The 24,265-nt window shown below is 49.5% G+C and overlaps 1 protein-coding gene across 4 annotated transcripts; it reads left to right on the top strand.

Moving 5' to 3' along the window:
* The first annotated feature begins 20 nt into the window (after positions 1-20).
* On the top strand, positions 21-22,516 carry CPA5 (carboxypeptidase A5). Of its 4 annotated transcripts, none has more exons than XM_084786377.1 (12): positions 21-199; positions 1,525-1,729; positions 3,154-3,235; positions 4,248-4,382; positions 12,424-12,522; positions 13,945-14,046; positions 15,720-15,821; positions 16,148-16,258; positions 16,857-16,947; positions 19,886-20,085; positions 20,780-20,864; positions 21,203-22,516. In XM_084786377.1, the coding sequence occupies exons 2-12, from the start codon at positions 1,614-1,616 to the stop codon at positions 21,388-21,390; spliced, it is 1,311 nt and encodes a 436-aa protein (XP_084642503.1). In that variant the 5' UTR covers positions 21-199; positions 1,525-1,613; the 3' UTR covers positions 21,391-22,516. The 4 variants fall into 4 exon arrangements, with proteins under 4 accessions (XP_084642503.1, XP_084642502.1, XP_084642501.1 ...); XM_084786376.1 differs by lacking the exon at positions 21-199 and adding an exon at positions 501-1,021; XM_084786375.1 differs by lacking the exon at positions 21-199 and adding an exon at positions 501-1,055.
* The last annotated feature ends 1,749 nt before the right edge of the window (positions 22,517-24,265 follow it).

Below are 24,265 nucleotides of genomic sequence, written 5' to 3'. Positions count from 1 at the left end.
TAGAATTCTCCAGAATTCCTAACCACTCCTCTTTTTCTCTCCTTGCCTTAGCTCTCACTCTAATTCTCTCTCTCTCTCTCTCTCTCTTTCTCTCTTTTTTCCAGCTCTATTCCATTCCTAAACCAAGTCCAGGGATAGTTGTCTCATTGTTAGTGGCTTAAAGTGATGCTTTTGAACAAGAAGATGCTGGGTGCTTTCGGTGACTAGTGCCATCCCCGCTTTTCTTTCTTTTGAATTTCTGAGCTATTATTTGCCAGCTCCTTCTTTTATTCTTGTGGCTACTAAAGCCGTACAATTGCTTTCTTCTCCAGGTCCTTACCCCTTTGCTAATGTTACTTTCTGAGCATTTCCAAAGCTTGGGTTCTAGGAGAGTTTGGCGCGTCTGAACAGCTGACCCATGAAATAATGGAGTGGGGCAGGCGGGGTGGAGAGAGCGGGCCAGCTATCAATAGAAGAGTGACCCCCTCTGCACACATGGCCAGCTAATTGGCCATTGTGGGGAAGTGTGGGTGGGTGGGGGTGGGGAGGGCTGCTGGGAATCTCCAGTGACAGTTAAGTGGCCTTTGTGGACCGAACAACTTTGTTGAATTTTGGCTCAGACTCTTCCCACCTCGTTCGGATTTTCTGTTAGATTCGTTCTATATCACCCAGACCCCATCTCTTGCCTCATTCTTTCAAGATGACTACTTTGTTAACTGGCCTCTGCTTTATTAGTGCTATTCCCAAACTGTAAGGGGGTGGGGCGTGTAGGGCTTCAGCGGGACCGAGAAAACGGACTTTGCTGTTTGTTGAGAACTGTACAAATGACAGTCGTGGCCTCCGTGGCCTGCAGAAATTGCTCCACCGGTCTCAGTAGAGTGGTGACCACCTGACGACAGAGTCAAGGGACAATATCTATCTCCTTTGCTCCACTCTGCCCTCGTCTTCCCTGTTGCGACGGGAGTACAGGCCTGTGACTGAGAGTTAATGCCTTCAGAATAATCAGACATTACATGTCACCGGCTCCACCAAGCCAATCCAGGTTGCCTCATCTAACACCCCAGGCCTCCTGTGAGGTAGGAGGGAAGGTGTTTTTTTTAACACCGCCCGGCCGGTGACTTAGCTCACGGAGATCACACGGGGTCAAAGGCCCCACTTCTTTCAGCCAGGGACTGAGCACCCCAGTTCTCTGACTCTGAGCCCCTTGACTCTCCGATGATGCTCTCACCGCTCTGTGTGAGGAGCGTGTGGCACAGTGACAGTGTAAGCGGACAGGAAGGAAAGAGCAGGACAGCAGAGAAGACAGCCGAGGGCCGCCAGCTGCTTCTCTTTCTCTGGAGATGGAGGGTGTTCCTGAGGAGATCGGAAAAGGGAATTTCCTCCCCACCCTGCAGAGGAGAGAAAAGCCCAGGGCCTTGTCTAACTTTTCTCCTTTTTCCAGTCCCATCCCAGGAAAGGAGGAAGGAGGGTTGGCCTGGCCCCCCCAAGACCTGGCATGTGGGTACCACATGCGAGACCCCCTTAGAACTTTATGTTCATTCTCAGGTCAGGCTTGCCAGCCTTTAGGTGATGTGCTGTCGTAGGCCATGCCCAGTCTGGAGGAAAGCCCTTGAAGTTTTCCTGGAGAAAAGAGTATGCAGGGCACCCTAGGAGGAGGAATAGGCCCTGGGCTGTCTCCTGTGGACACACGGACACTTCTGATCTTCGCCTTCATCCTGGCTGTAGCTTGGGGCCAAATGAATTTCACAGGGTGAGTGGCTGCTGCTTGCTGGGAAGGCAGATTGTCTAGGAGGGAGGAGACCTAACTTCCTTGAGTGAGTGAGTGTCTGTGTGTGTGTGTATGTGTGTGAGTGTGTGTGTCTGTGTGTGTATGTCTATGTTTCTGTGTGTGTGTGTGTGAGTATGTGTGTCTGTGTGTGTATGTCTATGTTTCTATGTGTCTGTTTTTCTATGTGTGTCTATATGTTTATGTGTCTGTGTATATGTCTATGCTTCTATGTGTGTGTATGTCTCTGTGTTTGTGTGTGTCTGTGTGTATATGTCTATGTTTCTATGTGTGTGTCTATGTGTGTGTGTGTCTGTGTTTGTGTATGTCTGTGTGTATATGTCTATATTTCCATGTGTGTGATGTCTATGTTTCCGTGTGTGTGTGTGTGTGTGTGTGTGTGTGTGTGTGTGTGTGTCTGTCTGTCTGTCTGTTTTGTTCGTCTTCCTGGGTGAGACCAGACAAAAGCTTTAGCCCTCCTCCAGAACTCACTTCAGCTTCCTTGGTCTCCCACTCATGCTCCAGGGCAGACATCTTGGCTATAGTATTGTCTCTCTCCAAATCTAGAATTCTGAATCTGAAGCTCAGGGTCACATTTGCAAGGCCCTGAGTGGATCCCCCAAAATTGGGACTAGCTGGGAAGAAGAAAGGGATCAGGAGAAGTAGGAGGGGACAAGAGAGGCTAATGAGAAGGGGATGGATAGGATCACAACACATTATATGCACACATGAAAACATCATGATTGAAACTCATTACTGAGTATAATTAATATACACACTTAAAAATATTTAAAAACTGCTAAAATTGCATGCAACAGATTTCATACACGTTCTTTCAGGCCAGAGGTTTATATTTTTCCTCAAATTCTTGAGGGCATTAGTAGTCCTAATTAGACTATGTACGCATACCAAAAGCAGATGTGCTAGCATCCTTCTTTGACCATCAGTAGGTTCATGCAGAGGACATGCCAGGCCTCCCAGTGCACCAGAAGGCAGGTCTTCTACAGGCTTTCAGTAAGGTAGAGACACAGCTTAGAAAGGGAGTCACCTCCCAGGGCCCAGAACCATGCCAGGTTCAGATGCTGGAGCTCACAGTTAGCACCTCCCACCTACCCAGACGAAAGGGAAAAAAGTACTGCTCCTCCCCATCCTTCCCGTGGTTGGGGTGCTCTGAGCTCCTCCCCAAGGTTGGGGTGCTCTGATCTCCCCTTCCACTGGGGTTTAGCACACGGAGCTGTCATTGGTCCCCAGATCCTTTTGATCGATCCCTCCCACTTCTTCATCTCTTTTTCTTTTGCGCCAGCCATCTTTTAGTCCAGGCTGCCCTCTTCTCCACGCCGCCTCTTTCAACCCACCCAGCACCTCAGGAGGCCTCCATCGCTGTCTTCACCCGCCCCATGTTTTCCCAGAGACCAGGTTCTTCGAGTCCTGGCCAAAGATGAGAAGCAGCTGTCACTTCTCAGGGATCTGGAGGGCCTGAAGCCCCAGAAGGTGAGGATTGCTCCTGGGGACATGACTGTCACAGCACCTGCACATCAGCTCCTCCTTCCAAACCCAAACCTTCCTTCCTGAGGTCTCCAAAAATGATCACTTAGATTCCAGACAAGTCCACTGTGGCTTCTCTGTCACATGGTAGGGACACATCCTGTGAAGTTGGGTGGCCTTTGTAAGCTGTGATTCCTTTAGCTTTCCCTTCTGTTGTGGAAGGGGGCGGGGTCCTGAGCGCACACTCTGGAAACAGCTGCAATGTCCTAAAGCCATAGGAAAACACAGATGTCCCTGCTGTGGTGCCATGTAGCATAGGGGCTGCTCACATCTGCCTTCCAATCGGAATGGCTTCACTTGGCAAATGTGTTGTATTTGGGTCTGTGTCTGTCAGCTTGGGTGTCTGTGTCCAAGAACATTTGTCCTCTACAAGTTTTCACGATGGAAAACATTTTCTTTGACAATTATAATAGAGGGCTTTTGTCTGAGGGCTTGTAAAACAACCAGTTTTTTTCTGGATGCAGCCCAGAGCTTGCTGCTATTTAGACAAGCGTCCCTATCAGTGAGGGGTTCTACCATTCTCTCTGTGCATGCCTCCATCTTTACAAATGTGTAGGCGGAGACACAGGGCATGGGCTCCAGGCTTGCCTCTTCTGCTTCTCAGGGGGCTAGAAGAAGTGATGCCCCCTCTTCTGACCTGGGTTCTTGTCCAGCCTAATGTTCTGGGCCATGACACTGTCACTTGTAGGAACTCAGGGCTCTGTGGCTCCAGGTGAAACTGCAAAAAATGAGTGAGGCCAGGAGGTAAGGTCACTAGGAAATGGAGAAGGAACCTTGGTGAGGAAGGGCTTTATTCTGTCTGTATACCCTAGGATTTTTATTTTTATTTTAATTTTTAAATGGAACTGGACCCCTTTGAAGTATAAAAGAAACCTAGTGCTCCTCCCGGAATGCCTACTGATCATATAAGGACAGGCGATAAACATAGCTGTTTTCGTTTCTTTTCTTTGTGAACAAGGTGGACTTCTGGCGTGGCCCAGCCAGACCTAGCCTCCCTGTGGACATGCGAGTTCCCTTCTCTGAACTGCATGACGTCAAAGCTTATCTCAAGCGTCACGGCCTTGTTTACAGCGTCATGATAAAGGACATTCAGGTGAGGTCCTGGGTCACAGTGAGGATCCCACTTCCCATATTCCCTTTTGGTTGGTTCATATGATGGAGGGGGAAAAGAATAACCACCACCACCACCACCACCACCACCACCACCACCACAACCACAACCACAACAACAACAATGGCACAAACCAAACCCCAACTTCAGGCTAAGAGCAGACACATTGCTTACGGATGTCCAGATGCATGTCTGTGGACATGTTATGGAAGAAATTAAATTGTACATTTCTGGGCTTTGGAGAGTAGCTCAGTTTGGTAGTGTTTGACTAGCATGCATGTGGCCCTGGCCTCAGTGCTTGGCCCTGCGTAGAGTGAGACGTAAAATTGGGCATAGTGACACAAGTCGGTAACCCCAGTACTTGGGCGGTAAAGCAGGAGGATCATAAGTTCAAAGTCATCCTGAACTGTGTAGTGAGTTCAAGGCCAGCTGACAGCCTGTCTCAGAACGAAAAGCAAAGAAGGCAGCACACACGAACACATGCAAAACCAAGCCAAACTGAACAAATCACAAAAAATGTACATTTTTAAGAGAAAATTGAAATCGGGGACAGAGTTTCCTCATGGAGGTAGGCAGAGAGAGTGTGACAACTGTGGTCATATCCTCTTCTGGAAGACTTTGCAGCTACCAGAAAGCATAGGAGGGGGAAATGGAGACACCAAGGAGAGGGCTCAGGTCCTTCCTACGCAGCTCTGATTATTTCTTTCGCTTCTCTAGTGTTTTCCTCTTTCCCTCTGTTAGGTCATACAGTGCCAGAGGGATCGTGTGGGGGCAAGAAGCCTAAGGCACCCCCACTATGCTTTGCCTCCCTTTCCGTTCCCAATGCACCTGAGCATCTCCCCCGAGGGGATACTTCCAGCAGCCTGGGGAGGATGGCAGACTCAGGCTACGGCAAAGAGAACTGCAAAGGGTCTTACTTGATTCCACATCTCCCCTGTCCTTTCTGAGCACTGGGAAAGTCTCATCTGCCCTGTGTTCAATGATATCCCCAAGACCCAGCTCTCTTGTCAAGCACAGCTGCTGCCTGTAATCTCAGGGCTGGGGTGGTGGCGGTGTGGACCCAGGGAAATCCTGGGGTTTCCTGGCTAGCCAGTCTACAATCAGAGAACACCAGGTTCAGTAAGAAACCCGGTCTCAAAAGAAAAAAAAAAGTGGATCGTGATCAAGGAAGACATGTGACATTGACTCTGGCCCTCACGTGTATTGCATGCCCATCACGGAGAGTGAGGCATGGTAGAAGTATTGGTAGCACATCCTCCTTCCACAGAACATCTTTGGGTACCACTCAGACGTTAAGGCTCCCAGGCTGCATCCTTGTGCAGATTGCCTATGTACCTGTAGAACTGTGTCCACAGAGAGTCATCTCTAACCACCCTGCTCAGCGCTAATCTCCTCTAAGGGCTCAGAGTGTGGGAACACGGAGCCTCCCAGCGCGCACACACTTGACACCGCATGCCAAGGGATCACCGCATTAGGCAACATTCCTTTCCCAGGCCAGCACAAGGCTGGGGCACTGGGTCCATTCAAAGTCCTTTATCCCTCATCAGACACATCTGTTTCCCCGCTCAACATGAGGGGGTGGGATGTTTCTCTAATTAAATCCCCCACAAACAAAAATGGGGAAACTCACACAGACAAAAGAGGCTACCACATCAAAAGAGCAGAACCGAATTCTCATTTTTTAGCCCATGCCTCTATTTTGAAGTTCCCATTTCTCCTCGTCTGCTGCACCAGCCCTGGGAACCTAGCAGCATTTGGCAAACAGATTCTCAGAAGCCTCAACAAACTTTGTTGATTTCTGCATGTCAGGGACATCCTCTGGGTCACTCCTGAGCTGCCCTCATCGGCCCCTCTAGAGAGAACATCTCCTGAGTTCCCCAAGCCTAAACTCCTGTGGGACTCGACACTCCTTCCCAGGAAAATGCCCTAAACGTTCTGCTCTAGCCTCTGCAAGGCAAATCTCCAACGTACAATCTGCAAAGCATCAAACACACACTGCTGTCCTTGAGGTCAATTCTGTGGCTTTGAGGGCGCCAGGGGTGGGAGAGACTGTTATTCCTGGTTGATTTGTGGTGACGATGGGGGAGGGTTGCAGGCCAGCGGCGGCTCAGAAGCATGGGCGGCTAGAAGGGCTTTGCACACCCGGCTTGGTATGAAGCGAGCTTGTGTGAGATACACAGGCTCAGCCCTAGGACCAGCAGCATCCCCTCATCACAAACCTTCAATAATGGGCCTTGAGTGATGTCAATGTGTCTAGGACTTGCATGTGGGTCTTTATTGATATATCGGTCTCCCCCAGACTCAGGTGCATTTCTCTGTCCATCTGTGCACCCCTGGGCTTGGCTAGGCCTTAATAAGTGCAAGCTGGATCAATATATATGAGAAGCCAAAGAAAAAGGAGGTGTGTTTGGCAGCGAGGGCTCCGCACCGCCGATCGTAGAAAACTTTGCTGGTGGTTTTGATTTTTGTCCAGAGGTTGGGAAGAATTTTGAGGAGGGGACCCCCGTTTCCTCCTTTTCTACCTCTGCATCTGGGAGTGCTTAGAAAGACCGCTCCACTCACCTCACCCACCTACCCGTGGACACACACACACACACACACACACACACACACACACACACACACGCCTACTGTGTGCTGAGGAGCTTGGAAGGGCAGAAACTGAAAACAAAAACAAATCCACCAAACTTGGGGCTGTATCCAGGGGAGCTGGAGAGAGTTGGGGGTGGGTGAGAAGGAGGGGGAATAAACGGGTGATTACAGTGGAGCGGGTGAGTGCCCTGATGGAGCGCGCACAGGTTGCTATGGGAGCGGATACCAGAGGCACTGCACGTCACTGGCGCTGTGAAGCGGTAATTACCCAGGCGTGCGAGCTAGCGAACGAGGGAGCAAGCTGAGGGGGATGGGGGGCTTGAGGGGAAGGAGGCCCCCGCCTAGATTTAATGATGGGACAGTACTTCATGTAAAGGTGTCTTCTGCCCCCCCTCCCAGCCCGTCCCGTGCCCCCCCCCCAGGTGGGCCGAGGGGAGGCTTAGGAGGGTCTTTTACACCACCAGATTTGCATTTCAGAAAGCAGTCTTACTGTGGCTCTGCTGAGCTGGGGACAGGGCCTGGGAGACTGACAGGCAAGAGGCTGGACGGGAAATTGCAGTGGGCCAGGCAAGAAATTATCTGATTCCGAGGATGCTTGATTTGCATTTAATTTTTCTTCACCTCTTCGTTCTTTTCAGTGTGTGTGTGTGTGTGTGCGTGTATGTGTGTGTGTTTCCTCTCTGGGATGAGTCACTTCGGAAAGGCTTCACTTGAGCAATCAGCGCTTCGGATTTTAATGGCTTTTTTCTGATTACAAAATTAATAAATATTCATGTTAGATAATTTGGAAAACAGGGAGAAAAAGCACAAGAAGAAAACAAAAAAATCACCCATGCTCTGACCATCCAAAGAGGAATACAATTTAGTATAAACACCACTTCACCACCTTCCACTCTCCATAGGCTTGTCCACATCAGCATACAAATAGGCAGTTATTGAACCCATCTGGAAAAAAAAAAGCCCCCTGATCCCATCTCTTTTCCCTCTGTAGCTACCCCTCCCCCATTTCTCTGCTTCCTTCTAGAACAAAACTAGAAATCCTGACCTTTTATTTGTTCTGCCCACCCACCATCCGCCTTAGCAGGCTGTCTGCCCCTCTCTTCACCAAAAGGGACCTGAACAAAAGCAAAGGGGACACCCAGGACACGTGGGCTCTAATTGCACATCTTTCCTGGGTGCAGTTCAGTGGTGTCTCTGCTCTGGCCTCCTAGGACTCTGTACTGTGCCCAGCTCTCCTAGCTCCCTGGTTGCTCTGTCAACCACAGTGTCCCTGTTTGCAGGGAAACTCAAGGCTGCTCTCCAAACTTTGGTCCAGGGCAACAGAACTAAGCCTGCCTCACCCCCACCTCCTCATGACCCCCTTTTGTCTCCAGCTGGGGTCTTCCCTGCACCCTGGTACCTTCCTACCGGTTGCCCTGGCTGTCTAAGGGTCCTTGCAAACTCTACAGGTATAAAGGGAGCCCCCCACTCCAGCCCACATCTGGGGGAGCTCAGGAGCCTCTGGGTACAAAGCTGGGGAGTCATTCTGGACTCTTCTCAAACCCTCCATCTGGCGACCACAAATGCCACAGACTCTTCAGACACTTCTGATGCATCTCAGACTATGACTGTGGCTCAGTCTAACCATCCCCGAGGGCCTATTCCAGCCGTGTCCAGCAGGGTCCTGCTAACCCTCCACAGCCTCTGCGTTAGCCTCTGTGAGAGCTGGGATCCCAGGGGTTCCAGGCTCTGTTCCAGGAACTGTCTAACTGTTCTCCCCAACTTTATCCTTGCTTCCCTCATATCCGTTCTCAAGGCAGCAGCTGGACGTGTCCTTTACAAAATATATAAATCCAATTATATTTAGCCCTACTTGACCCTCAGCAGTTGGGGCTGGGCACCCCACCTCTCTGGAAGTGGAGCTAGGAAGATGTTAAGTTCCATGTTGGCTATATAGTAAGACTGCCATTCATAAATAAATAAATGCAGGAAGGAAGGAACACAGGCAAGCAAGCTCTCCAGAGCCTTCTTTCCAACCCAAAATAAACTAAAAGTTCTTTTGAAAAGACTGAGGCTCTAAGAGAGCCACTCCACTTCAGGCCATCCTTGCTCCTCAGTGCCTGCAGTCGTCTTTGATTTCTTAGGACTTTCCTGATACATTTGTGCCTCAGGGCCCTTGTCCGTACTCACATCTCAAGCCTTTGTGCCTGCTGGTGCCCTTCCTGGAACGCTGCTTTAGCAGGTATCTGCATGGCCTGTTGGCTCGCTGCTGTCACACTCTTGTCCCTGGGCCGGGTTTTCATCCTTCTTTAAGCTGTATCTGTAAAGTTAGCTAGTATTTCCTGCCGTGCCAGGCTGGTCCTTATGACAGCTCTCTAGAGTATGTGCTTAAAGTGTATGATAAAATGACCCTCATCATTCAAGGGGGAAAAGGCAGAGCCCAGGCTAGGGACAGTCTTACTGTCTATTCTGAGGCAGCCTGACCCAGGGACCACACTGTGTTTTTATACCACCTACCACCTCAGCAGTCAAGACGGTTGCTTGGGTGTGGTGTTTTAACGTGGCTTTCATGGCCCAGGGGTTCAGCCTTAAATGCTGGGGGGGGGGGGCTCCATTTAAACAACCTCAGGTCAGTAGTTCCTCCTGTAAATGGCAAACATTATATATATATTATATATAGCAAATATTAGGCCTCGAAAAGACAGCGGGGGGGGGGGGGAAGGGAGGAGAACCCTGCTGAAACCCCGGCTCCCCACCTCCCTGGAGGTCTGGTTGGATCAGAGGCTGCGAGGAGATCTGTTGTTTTTTTGGGGGGGTCTCAGCTCCACCTTTGGGGTCCTTCACCATGGAGATGCTATTGTTTTTTTTTTCCTTAAGGCCTATTCCTCCCTCCTCTCTGTAATGAATGGATTAACATTCAGGTCTCACTGTCCATGTCAGTTTTGTCTTCCAGGGAGGCAAATGGCTGACTTCTGAGCATCTCATTCAATTTTTTTTTTCTCTCTCCCTGAGGAGCCTGACAGGGTTGTTCAACATCCTGAGCCCATGCAAGGCCTCCTTCTGAGCTCTTACCCTTTCCCCTCACCCCCGGAAGGGAGCAAACATCTGTGCAGTTTTCAGGCCAGAGCAGATTAGTGTTCCTGGAATTGAGGTCCAGCTGCGAGGGCTAAGGGTTCCCAGCTCCTAGGAGAGTGTCCTACTGGTTCATGGGGCTGGGAGGGTGTTTGGAAAGACATTTGCAGTTTGGTGCCAACCTCCTGTTTGCCTCCAACTTGATATCTGGAACAAAGGTTGGACCCCTCAGAGCTGTTTCCTGTGGGTGTCTCGCGCCATGTTGGAAGAACTGGGCTGTTTCGGACTTTCTTCCCAATTCCCGTTCCCCATCCTCCAAGCCTGACTCAAGCCCTACTATACCCTGGGACGTCAGAGTTCCCGACATAACTTCATTCTGGTGGGTACACGGCATCCAGCTTGGACCCGGTTGTCAGTCGGCTAACAGCTGCTCACCACAGCCGGTTGAACCAGCCCTCAGTGACAGACATACATTGGTCATGGTGGGCTGGTGAGATTTAGGTGGATTTCCTGGGAAGAAGACACATTCTTTTTGTGAGAAATTCCCAGGGTGGTGCTTGAGGGTAGCCCCCAAGGACAAGGCCTCTGCTAGCCAGGCCGACTTACCCAGGCTCTGCCCGAATGGAAAGCCATGAGCTACACCAGCCTAGCTAGAAACATGGCAATTATAATTACTGAAGACAGAGTCATTTGAGTCCCAGACATTGATCTCTAGCATCATTTGAAAATCTATCATCTATGAACTTGAGAGTCGTGTACAAGTGGCCCCATCCACAGCAGCTGGTGGGGACCTGCTCTCTCCCTCAGCCCCAGGGACTGAAGACACTGCAGCTGGTACTTCACATTACCCATTAAGGCTCTGGTTCTGGCATTGTTTATTCACTTAAAAGTCCTTGCTCACTGAAGTAGTATAAGCTTGCTGCCAAAATGTAAAAAGAGAGTATGGGGAAAAAAATGTTCAAAATTCTAATCTTATTCAAACAGGCACCATTAGCATTTTTGTTATATTTATTTTTGGCATTTTAATGTCTTGTTTTCCTGTGCTTGAGGGTACTTGGTTTTCATTACTTAAAAAAAAAACTTTTTAATTGCAAGAATAATACGATAGAGTTTTCAGCTGTTAACATTTTGCATACTTCTGTTTCCTCTCTTTATCTATATTTATTTATATACGCACACAAATAAGCATATCTCTCTGTATATGTTACTGTTGCTAGCTTGAGTTTTTGATAGCTGGGCTTGAGGAATCCAATGCTGGGAACCAGAAGATCTGGTTTTTATCTCATCTCTGCCACTTCTTAGCTTTGCACTGAAGAGCTGTCACCTCTCCAATCTGTTTTATCTCTAAAACACCACGGAGCTAATTCCTTCCCTGGAATCTGGTCATCTGACCAGATCAAGTGAGAGAGAACACGAGGATAAAGATACTTCAGAGACCAAAAGGCACTGGTCTCCAAATAAGGCAATGTCCAAACTGTGACCCAGAGCTTAAGGAGAGGCCCCTTTGGGTTGATGAGGATGCCGGTTGACATCCTGAGACAGAAGGACTTGGGTACTTTCTACACTGAAGAATCATCGTTAGTCCTGGAGTGCCTTAGGTCAGATAGTGCCTGCCGATCACATGCTTAACTAAGCTGGGAAAAGTGTCCCAGCAGTGACTTCTGCACTGGAGAATCTGAGCAGTCAGTAGCTACCTCCGCCCAGCGCTTGACTGCCCTCCCCCCACCCCCACGGTCAGTAGGAAGCATTACATGAAAGGTTGAATGCCAGCAGCAAACCAGCTCTCAAGGACATGGCTTCCGGCTCATGCTTGCTGTGTCTGGCAGCCAGTTTAACGTGGTGAGAATATTGACACCTTCATTATGATTTGGGCTGGCTTTGTCCATATCTGGCTTTCTGAGTGGCTTGGATACCAATTATCTAGGCTACTTCCTGGGAGAAGAGTTGACGTTGGGAATCAGTGCGGTCATCTGCTCCCCCAGGATAGCCAGTGCCCACAACTCAGTGTTTTAAAGTACAAAAACAACACTGGCAGAAACCTATGAGCATTTCTTAGCATACCTTGATACCCATCACATTTTATCCTGCGAGGCAGCACAGCAAAGACTGTTGTCTCAATCCCTAAGCTAAGGAAACTAAGGCTACAGAAAGTTCCACAGTCAGTCGGGGGGCAGAGCCAGACTGACCCTGTGCTCACTTGGGCAGCGGTAGCAAGGATGCCGGTCCATGAGAACCATCTTCCAACCATATACTCTTCTGTGGCACAGCACACAATCATGGCGGGTCGTCCCCTGCCCCCCCCCCCCCCCCCCCGTGTCGTGTCGATGCTGCTGGTCCAGCCCTCTCCTGCCTTTCTAGTGTGTACCTCCCTATGCCCTAGGTGCTGCTGGACCAAGAGAGAGATGCCATGGCGAGGTCGCGCAGGCTGGAGCGCAGCACCAATAGCTTCAGCTACTCTTCTTACCACACTCTGGAGGAGGTAGGTCCACCCTGGGCGGGCTCCGGATGCCCCTAGTATCTCCAAGATGAGGCAGAGAGCAGAGAAGGATTCTGAGACTCTAAACATGGGGAGTACAGACATGTACTGTAAACATGGGCAAAGGGCTAGTTAGTGGCAGATAGCCTTAAAGGGGTCCAGAGTCAGATAAAGGGGACTACAGCTAAGAGGGCTCAGAGCCAGGGTTCTTTGGTGAGCACATTAAGGTGCAGCCCTACTACAGGCTGGAACAAAGTAGGTGGATGCTGCCTTTATCTCCCCGCCCCTGACTAGTGATGCACTGACCTCCTTATGACCAGTCCTGGTGTTCTGTGATGCCAGCTACGGATTCTTGAAGGTATGAATGGTGGCAATCCAGGCACACTGGGCAGCCATCTTGTAGAAATAAGTAGTTGCTTTTACTTGGAGAAAATGTATGATCATAGTGACAGCCAGCTGGGGCATAGTGACAGCACTGGCCACCGTGTTTAAGGAGGAACATACAGGCGAGTATAGGAACTTCCACTCCAGAAAGAAACCCAAGGACTGGGTCTTGTTTGTCCAGTGAAGGACATGACAATATTGATATTGTCTACGTCATCACTCTAATCATTTCATAAGACCTGTAACGGAGAATCCATTTTCTTCCTAATGTTTATTCATTGATAATACTGAAAGGACAAGAAAGTGAACTAATATAGACTGTCACTGTTATCGATGTCAACAATAAATTAAACACTACCCTTCCCTTCAAGCTGCTGAGTCTGGAAGGAATGAAAAAGGTATAAAACAGCACTCCACAGTTTATGAGATCTGTCAAATAGATAAAACGGACCACAGAGTGAAGACAAGAGAATGAATTTTCAACAGAGATCCATGGAGGCCATGTCTAGGAATTTATTAATTATTTTTTTAGACAGGTCTTTCTATATTGCCCATGCTGGCTTGAGGTGCTGATCCTCTTGCCTCTGGCTCCTGAGGGCTGGGATTATAGACATGTGGTGTCCCAGGCCGAATATGCTTGAGGTTTGAGTGAGCTCAATACATGTTTTTCTCTCAGGTCAAAGTGTAGGGCGAGGAGCCTGGAGTTCCAGCCAGGCCGCAGCTCAGTGTCCTTTAGCTCTAAGGGTTTGACTTGGTTTTACGAGACGGGGTTTCCCTGTGTAGCCTTGGCTGTCTTGGAATTCACTCTGTAGACTATGCTGGCCTCAAACTCATAGAGATCCGCCTGCCTCTGCTTCCCAGAGTACTGGGATTACAGGCGTGCGCCACCACGCCTGGCAGGTTTGCAATTCTTGATCTCCCAGGGGATGAAGGAAGCAATAAAGAAGGTGGTGTGCGGGACAAACAATATCGGTTGTCGTGTTTGGGATTCACCCCCATCACCGTGTAACAGACAGTCCGATAAGTCTTCATCGTTTTCAGATATACAGTTGGATCGACAACTTTGTAGCTGAACATTCTAATCTGGTCTCCAAAATTCATATCGGCAACAGCTTTGAAAATCGGTCAATTCTTGTCCTGAAGGTAAGCCCATAGAGCCAGGCAGGAGACCACAGAGTGAGCGTCTCTATCACAAGACGGAGCTCATGGGTACGTGGCTGAGTGGGGTTTTCAGCTAGGGAGGATGTGTGCATACTATACTACAGAGCCATAAACTTTGTGTCATCAGACACACTCACTCCTGTAGGTATGGACAGGGGGCAGTGCAGCAACCCAGGCAGGAAGTAGAGGTAGGTTGCTAAAGAGACAGGGCTGTGGAGTGGCAGTTGTCACCTCAGCTTGGCATGAGTGTGGGTGAGTCAGAGCCCTTCCTGTTGCCAAACTTGCTTCACCTGCTGAATAAGAAGACAGGTAGGTGCACATAGGGTTCATTTGGCAATGACTGAGGTCTTAGGCAGGTGTGTAGCTTTTGAGAAACCTTCCAGCCCTTCATGGGGGCCACACACAGCTTGAGCAAACATGGTCATTGTAGTGCCCTTCCTTGGTCATAATGGAAGCAATATGGGTAGCACAACCCCCTAGAAAAGAATCAGTCCGCTGGGTGTGGTGGTGCACGCCTTTAATCCCAGCACTTGGGAGGCAGAGGCAGGCAGATTGCCATGAGTTCGAAGCCAGCCTGGTCTACAAAGCGCGTCTAGGACAGTCAAGGCTATACAGAGAAACCCTGTCTTGAAAAACAAAACCACAAAAACAAAACAAAACAAAAACAACAACAATAACAAAGAAAAAGTAAAAAGAAAAAGAAAGAAAGAAAAGAAAGAAAAGAATCAAGCCCTAGCCTGGGCTTCAGCGTGTGAAGCATATGGGGTATTCTTCATTGGACGTCAAGGAGGCTCTCACAGGGCTCTGGCAGATGCTGCTGAACAGTCACATGGCCTTCCTAAATTTGCCATGACTGAATTTGCTTCTGCTTTGATCTCTCACCGGGCACTATCCCATTTCTAAGAGGACCTTTGTAACTGCATGGGGATCCCTCCAGGCCCGACCTCCCGAAATAATGACTCTGAGACTTTTACTTGTGAGTGAACGCCTAGGCCATCATCATCTTTGGCTCATTCCCCAACTTTTAACTTAAATTACCCATTTATTCTATGTTTGCCACCAAGCTGGTTACCTTTCCTAGGTTTCATGATGAATCTTCCCGCCCCTCACTCTATCCCAGAGTTCCTTTCTCTCTGCCGGAACTCCCGCCTCCTTCTTTCCTGCCCCAGCTAATAGGCCACTCGCTTTTTATTGACAGGCGATGCTTCCATACAGACACAAGAGATTCCTTCTACAGACCGTGTCCCTCAAAATTTGGCTTTGAACATCAGTACTTCATTACCTGTATTAGAAATGCAAACTTTATGCCGCTCCCTAGACCCACTGCACCCAATGTGCATATTGGTTACGATTTCCATGAGACACGTTAAAGTTTGAGAGGCCCACAAGTCATAAGACACTTCCAGTCTTGGGAAATTCTGTGGTTTAGGGTGGGTAGCTTGGTCCTTCCAGAATACCCTAGTAAGGCAAAGACTACAGTAGTACTTGCTCGGAACTTGATAGGTGTTTGTGCACACTCCCTTCTTGCCTCAGGTTAAGTCTCATTCTAGCTGACAGTGAAGATGCACTTTGAGGGACAGTACCATGGCTGTTTGGTCACACCTCTGTTGTCTCTCTCCTCCCCCCTTCTCCCCGCCCACCCCTCCTCCCCCAAGTTCAGCACTGGAGGCTTCAATCGTACAGCTATCTGGATCGACAGTGGGATTCACTCCCGAGAATGGATCACCCATGCCACTGGCATCTGGATCTCGAAGAAGGTCAGCGGGGGATGGCGGCTGAGGAATAGCATCAGGGATTCGCAGCACCAGCCGGGGAGGGATGCTTGCATATTTAAAAGAACCCATAGCTCAAAGTCTTGACTCTGTTCCTTTGAATTCAGGGTTCCCTACTCCCTCCTGTCCTTTGGAGCATCATCATATTATGCTCTGGCCTTTTACAAGTAGGGAGCTCAGGCTATCCTCTGCTTTTGGTTCCATGTGGGCTGTTTGATGACCTCTTTCTGTAGCCACTGGCTGGGTTAGAGCTCTACTACACCTCTGAGGAATACCTGGTAAGGGCCTCCTCCTGTCACCCTCTCTTACAGATTGTCACTACATATGGCAAAGACCATGTCTTGAAAAAAATTTTGAATGCCATGGACATTTTCATAGAGATTGTCACCAACCCTGATGGCTTTGCTTTTACTCATAGTATGGTAAGGACACTTGGAACGCCCAATAGTGGTCATCTGGAGTGAGTGTTGGGGACAGGAAAATATCATGGTGGCATCTGGAGCTGGGTTCCTCAGGGGCTTTCTGCAGAGAGCCTGACTGGAAAAAAGAGGGCTGTTGAGGTCTTAAAGCTATGGAATTAGATCCGGGCATGGTGGCTCATGCCTTTAATCCCAGCACTCAGGAGGCAGAGACAGGTGGATCTCTGTGAGTTAAAGGCCAGCCTGGTGTTCAGAGTGAGTCCAGGACAGCCAGAGCTACACAGAGAAACCCTGTCTCAAAACAAAACAAAACAAAACAAAACAAAACAAACAAACAAGGTATGGTATTAAACCAATCTTGCCCAACAACCTGCCCACTGCCCAAGGAAGAGTCTACTGACAGCCCGTGATTAGATTTCTCCCCAAGCCCTCACTTGAACCACGACAGATCTGATCTGCACAGAGTCTGGCCCATCCTGACTCTGGAGGTTCCTTCCTGCCCCACTAGGACCCCCTCCCCCTTTCACAGGCCAGCATATCATCTATCCCATTCCTGGGAGTGGGCCTAATTAATGAGGCTGCATGACCTGGGCTTTTTCAGAATCGCCTGTGGCGAAAAAACAAGTCAAGTTGGCCGGGCATCGCCTGTATTGGCGTGGACCTCAACAGGAATTGGAAGACAGGCTTTGGAGGTATGATGACCTTTTGTGTCCGGGGGCAGGACCTGAGGGGAGTGGCTGGTCTTCAATAGGTTCTGCCATACCATCAGAGTGTGTTGACTCATAAGTGGGAACACGGGCAACATCGTTGGCTAATATATATGTGTCATCACCAGGGTCAGGCGAGCAAAGAGTTAAGATTGACAGTGGAATGTGGATGAAGTTGCACCTGTGAGATGTGGACTCATTGGGACACTTAGGGGGACCCTTAGCTACTAAAGCGAAGGCACATTGCAAGTATCAAATCCTGAATATGGGAGAGAAAGGCTCAAGGAGGCTAGCTTTCTGCCAGGTTTATACCGTCCATGGCTGGCTTGGCGGCTCCCAGCAAAGCAGTTGGATGGATGGATGGATGGATGGATGGAGGACCAGGCGGGGTACTCAGGGATACACCCAGCCCTCAGCCCCAGTTGCCACATCTATTCTCCATAGTGGAGACAAGGGTAGGCTCCCCAAGGGAGACTAAGCCACTGCTGTTAACAAAGATTCATAAGTTGGTGGCCAAACTGATGATAGAACATTCTAGCTCTAGGTGTCTATAGCGCTATAAATCTGGCTTCTTGGACTTTGTTCATGATGAAAAATAAAGGAATTTCTAAAGGATGGAGAACAAAGCCCCCAGGTCACATGCTGGTGGCTGTCTGAGGATCAGGGTCATGTGCAACCATTGTGGCAAGAGATCGTGACTGCGTGAAATTAGACCTGCCTGCCTCCAAATTAACCAGGGTTGACCTAGGTGGGCAGCCATGGCCCTCAGACCTGGCAGTGCTCACAAATACTGAGGTAGCCCAGTTAGGAGGTAGATAAACTCTAAAAGAAAATAACACTTGTGTCTCTGTAAAGGAACAAATAAAGGAAAAAATCTGTAGATATACAATGTAAAAAACAATTATGGGGGAGTGAGCCCAAAGGGGTGGAAAAGCTCCCATAATCCCACTACCCAAAGATTAGTGCTTTAATAATTCACCATGTGCTTTCAGAAATGTCTCTTTGCTACAAATTACATTTTTTTCAGAGAAGGAAAAATAAACAGCTAATGAATCCATTAGCAGGTACTTGTGAGGCAGCAGGCTCAGAGGACCTTGGCTGTGGACGTCAGAGAGGCAGGCAGCTAATTCCCATTTGGTCTGGGGAAGATTGGTTTATTCTGCTTAGCTCAAACCAGAACTAATGGCCTGAAGTGCTTCTCCATATTTGGGCAAAGCCACCTGGCCGTTGGCAGGGGAACCGCTCTCCCTGCGTGGGCTGCAAACACAGACAAAGCTTTCCTTGCTCTGCTCAGCTGTTGCTATTAGTCACTCATCAAGTGGAGCAGGTGCAGGAGCTCAACAGACACAACAAACAGGGCCACTGTGAGCTTAGCCCTCACCAGCCTGGGGGGGGGGCTGTTGCTCTACCCCCCCTTCTAACCCGGGTCCCCAACCTTAGGCTAGGACCACCCAACCAAGAGGAGAGGTGCTCTTTGCCAACAGAACAGCCTCTGGGCTGCCTGGGGCCAGGAATAACAAGTGACTCAGGTGGGAAGATCTAGTTTACGGTTTTCATATTTTCTTAACTGTTGTATCTGTAGTCCAGAGACCACCTCTCAGAGCACTGTGCCTCCCTCACCTGCGCTCCTGGGGAGGAACGGTTTGCAGGGGCCTGGGCTGCTCCTGGGGACAACCCGGGGCTGTTCTGGTACCCTGTAGAAGCTGCAGAAGGTAGAGGTCTCTTTGCTGGGAGGTAGAAGGGTGAAGGAAGTGGGGATTTTTTTTCTCCCCTTGAGTTGCTAACCACAAGTCTTGACCAGCTCTACCTAGCACTGTATGGCATGGTTCTGGGGGAAGGAGGCGAGTGAGCAAAGCATCTAAGGGAAGCAACAAGCTCAACTTACCAAAACTGGAAGCACAGGCATGGGAGTGTAGCTGCATAATAGAGTACTTAGCACACATGAACATGCGCGCGCACACACATACACACACACACACACACACACACACACACACACACACACGCACGCACATGCACACTCACACACGTGTGCACACGTACACACACTCAACTCCTTTCTGCCCTCTCCTCCAACTAGGTTCCCTGAGAAACATTCTCAAAAGCCTCTTCTGTGATTCTCAGACTAGCCTCAGGCAAATTTGGGGGTCCATTTTTGTCTTTCCCTGGCCCCCAAGCCCATGGGGCTTCTAGGGCTATCATGGCTTTGGACAAAGCTTCAGCAGATAATGCCTCTGAGCCCCTGACCAGCAACAAACCCCAAAAGAGCCAACCAAAGGAGTGCTGCTCAGTAGGGGAGGCTGGGAGGTGGGGTAGAACATTCAGGTTGCTGCCGGATGCATCTTCCCTGGCAGGCTTGCCTCTCCAAGGGAAACGCAGTGAGGACAAAGCCTGTGCCAGGGCTGCTCCCTGCAAACCCACAGACTCGATGCTGATGAGGCCAAGGAGTACATCAGCAACCACACAGCTTATCTTGTGCACAAAGTCCCAAGTGGGCAGCTGGCTCTCACTGGCTCACCTCTTCCAGTGGTGACAGCGGGACCCAACATGCTGCTCTGCCCAGAGGTTTTGCTTCCGTCACACGGATAGACAAAAAGAGAATGTGGAGTCACCCCCATTTCCTTTCTTTCTAGCTGGGGTCTCTCTATGTAGCTTTGGCTACTCTATCTTTGCCGCTGCTGAAATTAAAGGCATGCACTACCTGGTCTAGCGCCCCCCCCCCCCCATGGCCCTAACAGCCTCAAAACAGAAGCAGACGCATCATTTCTGCTCACATTTCCATTGGCCAGAAGCAGTCACATGACTTTGGCCACGTTGCAAAAAGACCTTGCAAGACCTAAGGGGGGGCAGGGGCGGTGTTTTGTGAACTGTTTCACCGTGCCTGGGTACCCTGACCCTTTGGGTGGTTTTATTTTACTTTTAGGAAATGGTTCTAACAAGAACCCTTGCTCAGAGACTTATCGGGGGCCCGGCCCTCAGTCGGAGCCAGAGGTGGCTGCAGTTGTGGACTTCATCACAGGCCACGGGAACGTCAAGGCTCTGATCTCCATCCATAGCTACTCGCAAATGGTCATGTACCCTTATGGCCACTCTCTGGAGCCTGTGCCAAACCACGAGGAGCTGGTGAGACGGGCAGTTTAGAGTGTGGGAAGGCAGAGGGCCCACCTGGTGGCTCAGACTTTTGACTCCCAGGATGAGGAGTCAATAATAGGGAGACCCCGTAGGAGGGAGAAACAGTAGAGCTGGTCTCACGTGTGATTGAGCTCAAAGCTGGAGGTATTTTATTCTCTTTATGGTCAACTTCCAGTGCCCTGGCCGGCGGGGTTCGACTAAAACTCAGGAGGAAGTTCACCTGTTGAAAATGCAAGACACAAAGAAGGAGAGCAAGTCTGATTGATCAAACCCTCAAACTTTATTAGTCAGGCAGCAGCTTTTATAAGTCAGGAGGCAGGGAAGCATATTGCTATAGCAACCCAGCTGCCGGCTTTTCTCAAAACGCAGGGAATTCCAGGCAGGGTCATAATGTCCTGCCACACAGGGTATCTGGCTCCATATTTGTCTAGTCTAACTGCTAAACCATAACAGGGTTGCTCCATCTCTATCTGTCTTTAGTCTAACTGCTGCTAGTTTCTGGTGAAAGGCAAGCTCTGGGAAAAACAGAGACTTAAAGGTGCAGGCTCTAACAAGATGGCTGAACATTGGCCATATGGCCTATTGTCCCCGACATTTCAGGGCTCCCAACCCATGCTTCTCACAGCTGTTGACTGTGCAGGGGTTGGGGATCCCCGGCCTCTTACTCTCTGGCTGTCATTTGCAGTTCAATCTTGCCAAGGATGCAGTGAAGGCTCTGTACAAGGTGCATGGGATGGAGTACATTTTTGGCAGCATCAGTACCACCCTCTGTGAGTGAGCCCTATCTGCCGGGGGTGGGGGTGGGGTGGGGTGGGGGCGGCCAGGTGCAGCTTGAGAAGTACCACTGACCTACCTGGGCTGGCTGCTTGGTGGTATCCAGGCAGCTGCTTCTCTGCAGCATCGCTGCACAGATCCTGATGTCTGGTCGAAGTCTATCAGCCTATTTCTGCAAGGGGGAAAACTGGCCGTGGGTGGGCAGGGTAGGGCCCAGGATGAGGCCTGAATCAGGGAGCTTGACGCGATTTGGGTCCAGGTGGGCTCAGTTTCCACTCAGGAGCCCTCTGCATCCTGTGGCTCCCTGGGCACTTTTTGGCCCTTTTCTTTTTAGATGTAGCCAGTGGGATCACGGTGGACTGGGCTTATGACAGTGGTATCAAGTACGCCTTCAGCTTCGAGCTCCGGGACACTGGACAATATGGCTTCCTGTTGCCGGCCTCACTGATTGTTCCCACAGCCCAGGAGACATGGATGGCGATACGGACCATCATGAAACATACCCTAAATCACCCCTATTAGCCACTCTATGGAAGCCAGAGCAGTTGGCCTTTCCCCGTCTCCCCAAGGCCTGGAACTCCTCCTGAATCCCAATTCCACAACCCTTCCCCACACCCTCACTGGACCCTTAGAAAATAGAAGCAAGTTTGAACAGGCCTCACTGCCTCTAGTGTTAGCTGCCACCTCTTTGGGCTCAGTGTCAGAAGGGACAGAGAGTGGTTGGGCATCCCTCAGGCAGCTTGACATGTCTGGGGCACCTCCCCACCCCCACTGCCTTCAGGAAAATGTGAGGCCTGAGCTCTGCTGTTCTCTCTCTCTTTCCTCCCTGGAACCAACCAAAACATACATTGTTTCAGCAGTTTTTGACATTTTACTACAATCCAGAGGGCACCAGACTTGATTTAAACAACAGAATGGCGATGGTGAAACTTCTGTCCCCTTGAGGGAGAAGAGGTCCTTTCCCTCCATCTTCCTCTCAGAGGATGAGGTGAAGGGCACGCTCAAGGTGTTTACTCAAAGGTCGCACTAACCCTACCATGTCTGAATCTGAACACGTCCTGGTTTGCGGATCATTAAGCTGTTATTCTAGGTTAGGCATGTCCTGAGTAGGGCTGTACTGAGAGAAGAGGGCATCCTCATGAGGTCTCAGGGAGGTGTGTTCCCCAGAACTTACTATGGTGGAGCAGGGAGACAGGGCTTGCTGTTATGTCTTGGACACAAGATAACAATTGAAGGCTGGAAGTGTTTGTGGAAGCCTAAGGCAGAAACACTAATTTAGGAACAAGTTAGGCCCTTTGTGAGCATACGTGCGTGTGCGTGTGTGCGTGTGTGTGTGTGTGTGTGTGTGTGTGTGTGTGTGTCTGTGTTCTGGATTGACTACCCATAAGCCAGTTCCTGAGTTATACAGAGAAGAATGAAAACAGAAAGATATAGGCAAAAGCCTCTACCATCCAGCCTGCAAAACCAGAAACACTTGATGGAAGGAGGTGATTTTAGGTGATCAAACCCATATTCACTATATCAAACCTAGACAAGGCCCATGTTCACTATGATGCCTAAGCAATAAATCACTAAGCGGCTGTGGAAGTGTGCTGGGCTGATATTAGAGGCAACTATATGAGCTGCAGCTGTTGAAAGTTCAGAGAGAGGGAGAGGGAGGGGGAGGGGGAGGGGGAAGGGGGAGGGGGAAGGGGGAGAGGGAGGGGTGGGGGAGGGGGAGGGGTGGGGGAGGGGGAGGGAGAGACTATGAATGAATCTGCAGGTGAAAGACAAGGCCATGGCCTGTACGGCCTGGAACAGTTGACATATTGGCCCTTAGATGGACATGTGAAAGTCCAGCCATGGAAGCCCCAGGGACGTCAGGGCACTTAATCCTTAAAAAACCTGGATTATCTGTAGGGGAAGCACCAGCAACGGAGGAGGACTGACAATCTGGTTAAATTTTCCACAAGAAGCTGAGGTGTTTTTGTTTTTTGTCTTTTGTTTTTTTGTTTTTTTTAAGCTGTAAGTGGTTTAATCGAGCTGGAATTTCCAACCTGAAGTTCTCTGTTAGTGGAAATGCAGGGTCACAGGCTACATTAATATAAGCTATAGGTAAATAAAATTAACTCTACTTCTGCACACTGGAGCCACAGTTATGACTTTTATGCCCTCTACACAAATATTTTCATTTTATCCTCATGGGAGAGTGCATTACTGGTATTAATAAGCTCATTTTTAAATTAAAAAAAAAGTTGAGACAGAATCTCACACTGTTGTTCAAGCTGGCCTGGAACTTATTGGTGTGGTCCTGGCTGGCCTTGAACTAGTGGCAATCCTCCTGCCTCAGCCTCTTGTGAACTATCACACCTGGCTCAATAAGCTCTTTTTGAATTTGTTGGAGGTTGGTCTGGTGTTTTGATGCTAATTACTGCTTGCTGTCTCTGTGCCCCAAGGCTGCTATGTAACCTTGCCTAAGAGCTTATTCCTGTTTGATCAATAAAAAGCCATCACACCTGGGCAGGGCAAACAGGATGGGCGTGGCTGAGGTTTCTGGGCTTTTGGGAGAAGAGACTGAAGAAGAGCAGGAAGAAGGCCGTGTCATGGGTTAGAGAAAGAGCCTGGCGTGGTGGCGCACTCCTTTAACCCCAGCACTCGGGAGGCAGAGGCAGGCGGATCACTGTGAGTTCGAGGCCAGCCTGGTCTACAAAGTGAGTCCAGGATGGCCAAGGCTACACAGAGAAACCCTGTCTTGAAAAACCAAAAAAAAAAAAAAAAAAAAAAGAAAGAAAGAAGTACATGGCCCATGTGGATGGAGATTTGGCCCAGATGATGTTAATTAGCAAATATTTGGGATTATGGATGGGAGGTAGCTTGGCAGAAGTTATTAGAACCAGATGGCATGAGATTGGGGCAGGTATCCCATACCTGCCCTGCCCCAGGTTAACTAAGGCTATTTTAAAATATAACACGTGTCCGTGTCTTGATTGATTGCTAGGGGGTTAGAAAATACAACCGTAATAATGATTATAGGCGTGATAATAAACATGATTAGGCCATACTGATAAAAGAACCGCAACAGTAATTTTAAATATTTTGTTTTTTGAGACAGGGCTTCTCTGTGTAACAGCCCTGGCTGTCCTGGACTCACTTTGTAGACCAGGTTGGCCTCGGACTCACATCCATCTGCCTGCCTCTGCCTCCTGAGTGCTGGAATTAAAGATGTGTGCCACAACACCCAGCAACATTTTAAGATAAAGGATGCTATTTCAGAGGATTTAAAAAGCCTTACAAGGCTACACAGAACTTGGTTAGTATAAGCCTGAAACTTCTGTCAACCATTTGTCCGAGCGGGCCGCCTACAGCAGAGCCTGCGGGAGCCTATTTATTTACCAGTGCTTCCGGGGTGGGGTCGGTG

This window comes from Acomys minous (genome assembly GCF_964271855.1).
Source record: "Acomys minous genome assembly, chromosome: 6".
In the NCBI taxonomy this organism is placed as follows: Eukaryota; Metazoa; Chordata; class Mammalia; order Rodentia; family Muridae; genus Acomys; species Acomys minous.
Note: the sequence above shows the minus strand (reverse complement) of the source record. Positions and strands in the feature narration are given on the sequence as shown.

Excerpts from the sequence above, each read along its gene's own strand:
- CPA5 (XM_084786377.1), top strand. The coding sequence starts at position 1,614 with ATGCAGGGCACCCTAGGAGGAGGAATAGGCCCTGGGCTGTCTCCTGTG. Across the intron at positions 15,822-16,147 it reads GCATCTGGATCTCGAAGAAG|ATTGTCACTACATATGGCAA; the intron begins GTCAGCGGGGGA and ends CCTCTCTTACAG. Across the intron at positions 20,865-21,202 it reads CAGCATCAGTACCACCCTCT|ATGTAGCCAGTGGGATCACG; the intron begins GTGAGTGAGCCC and ends TTTTCTTTTTAG.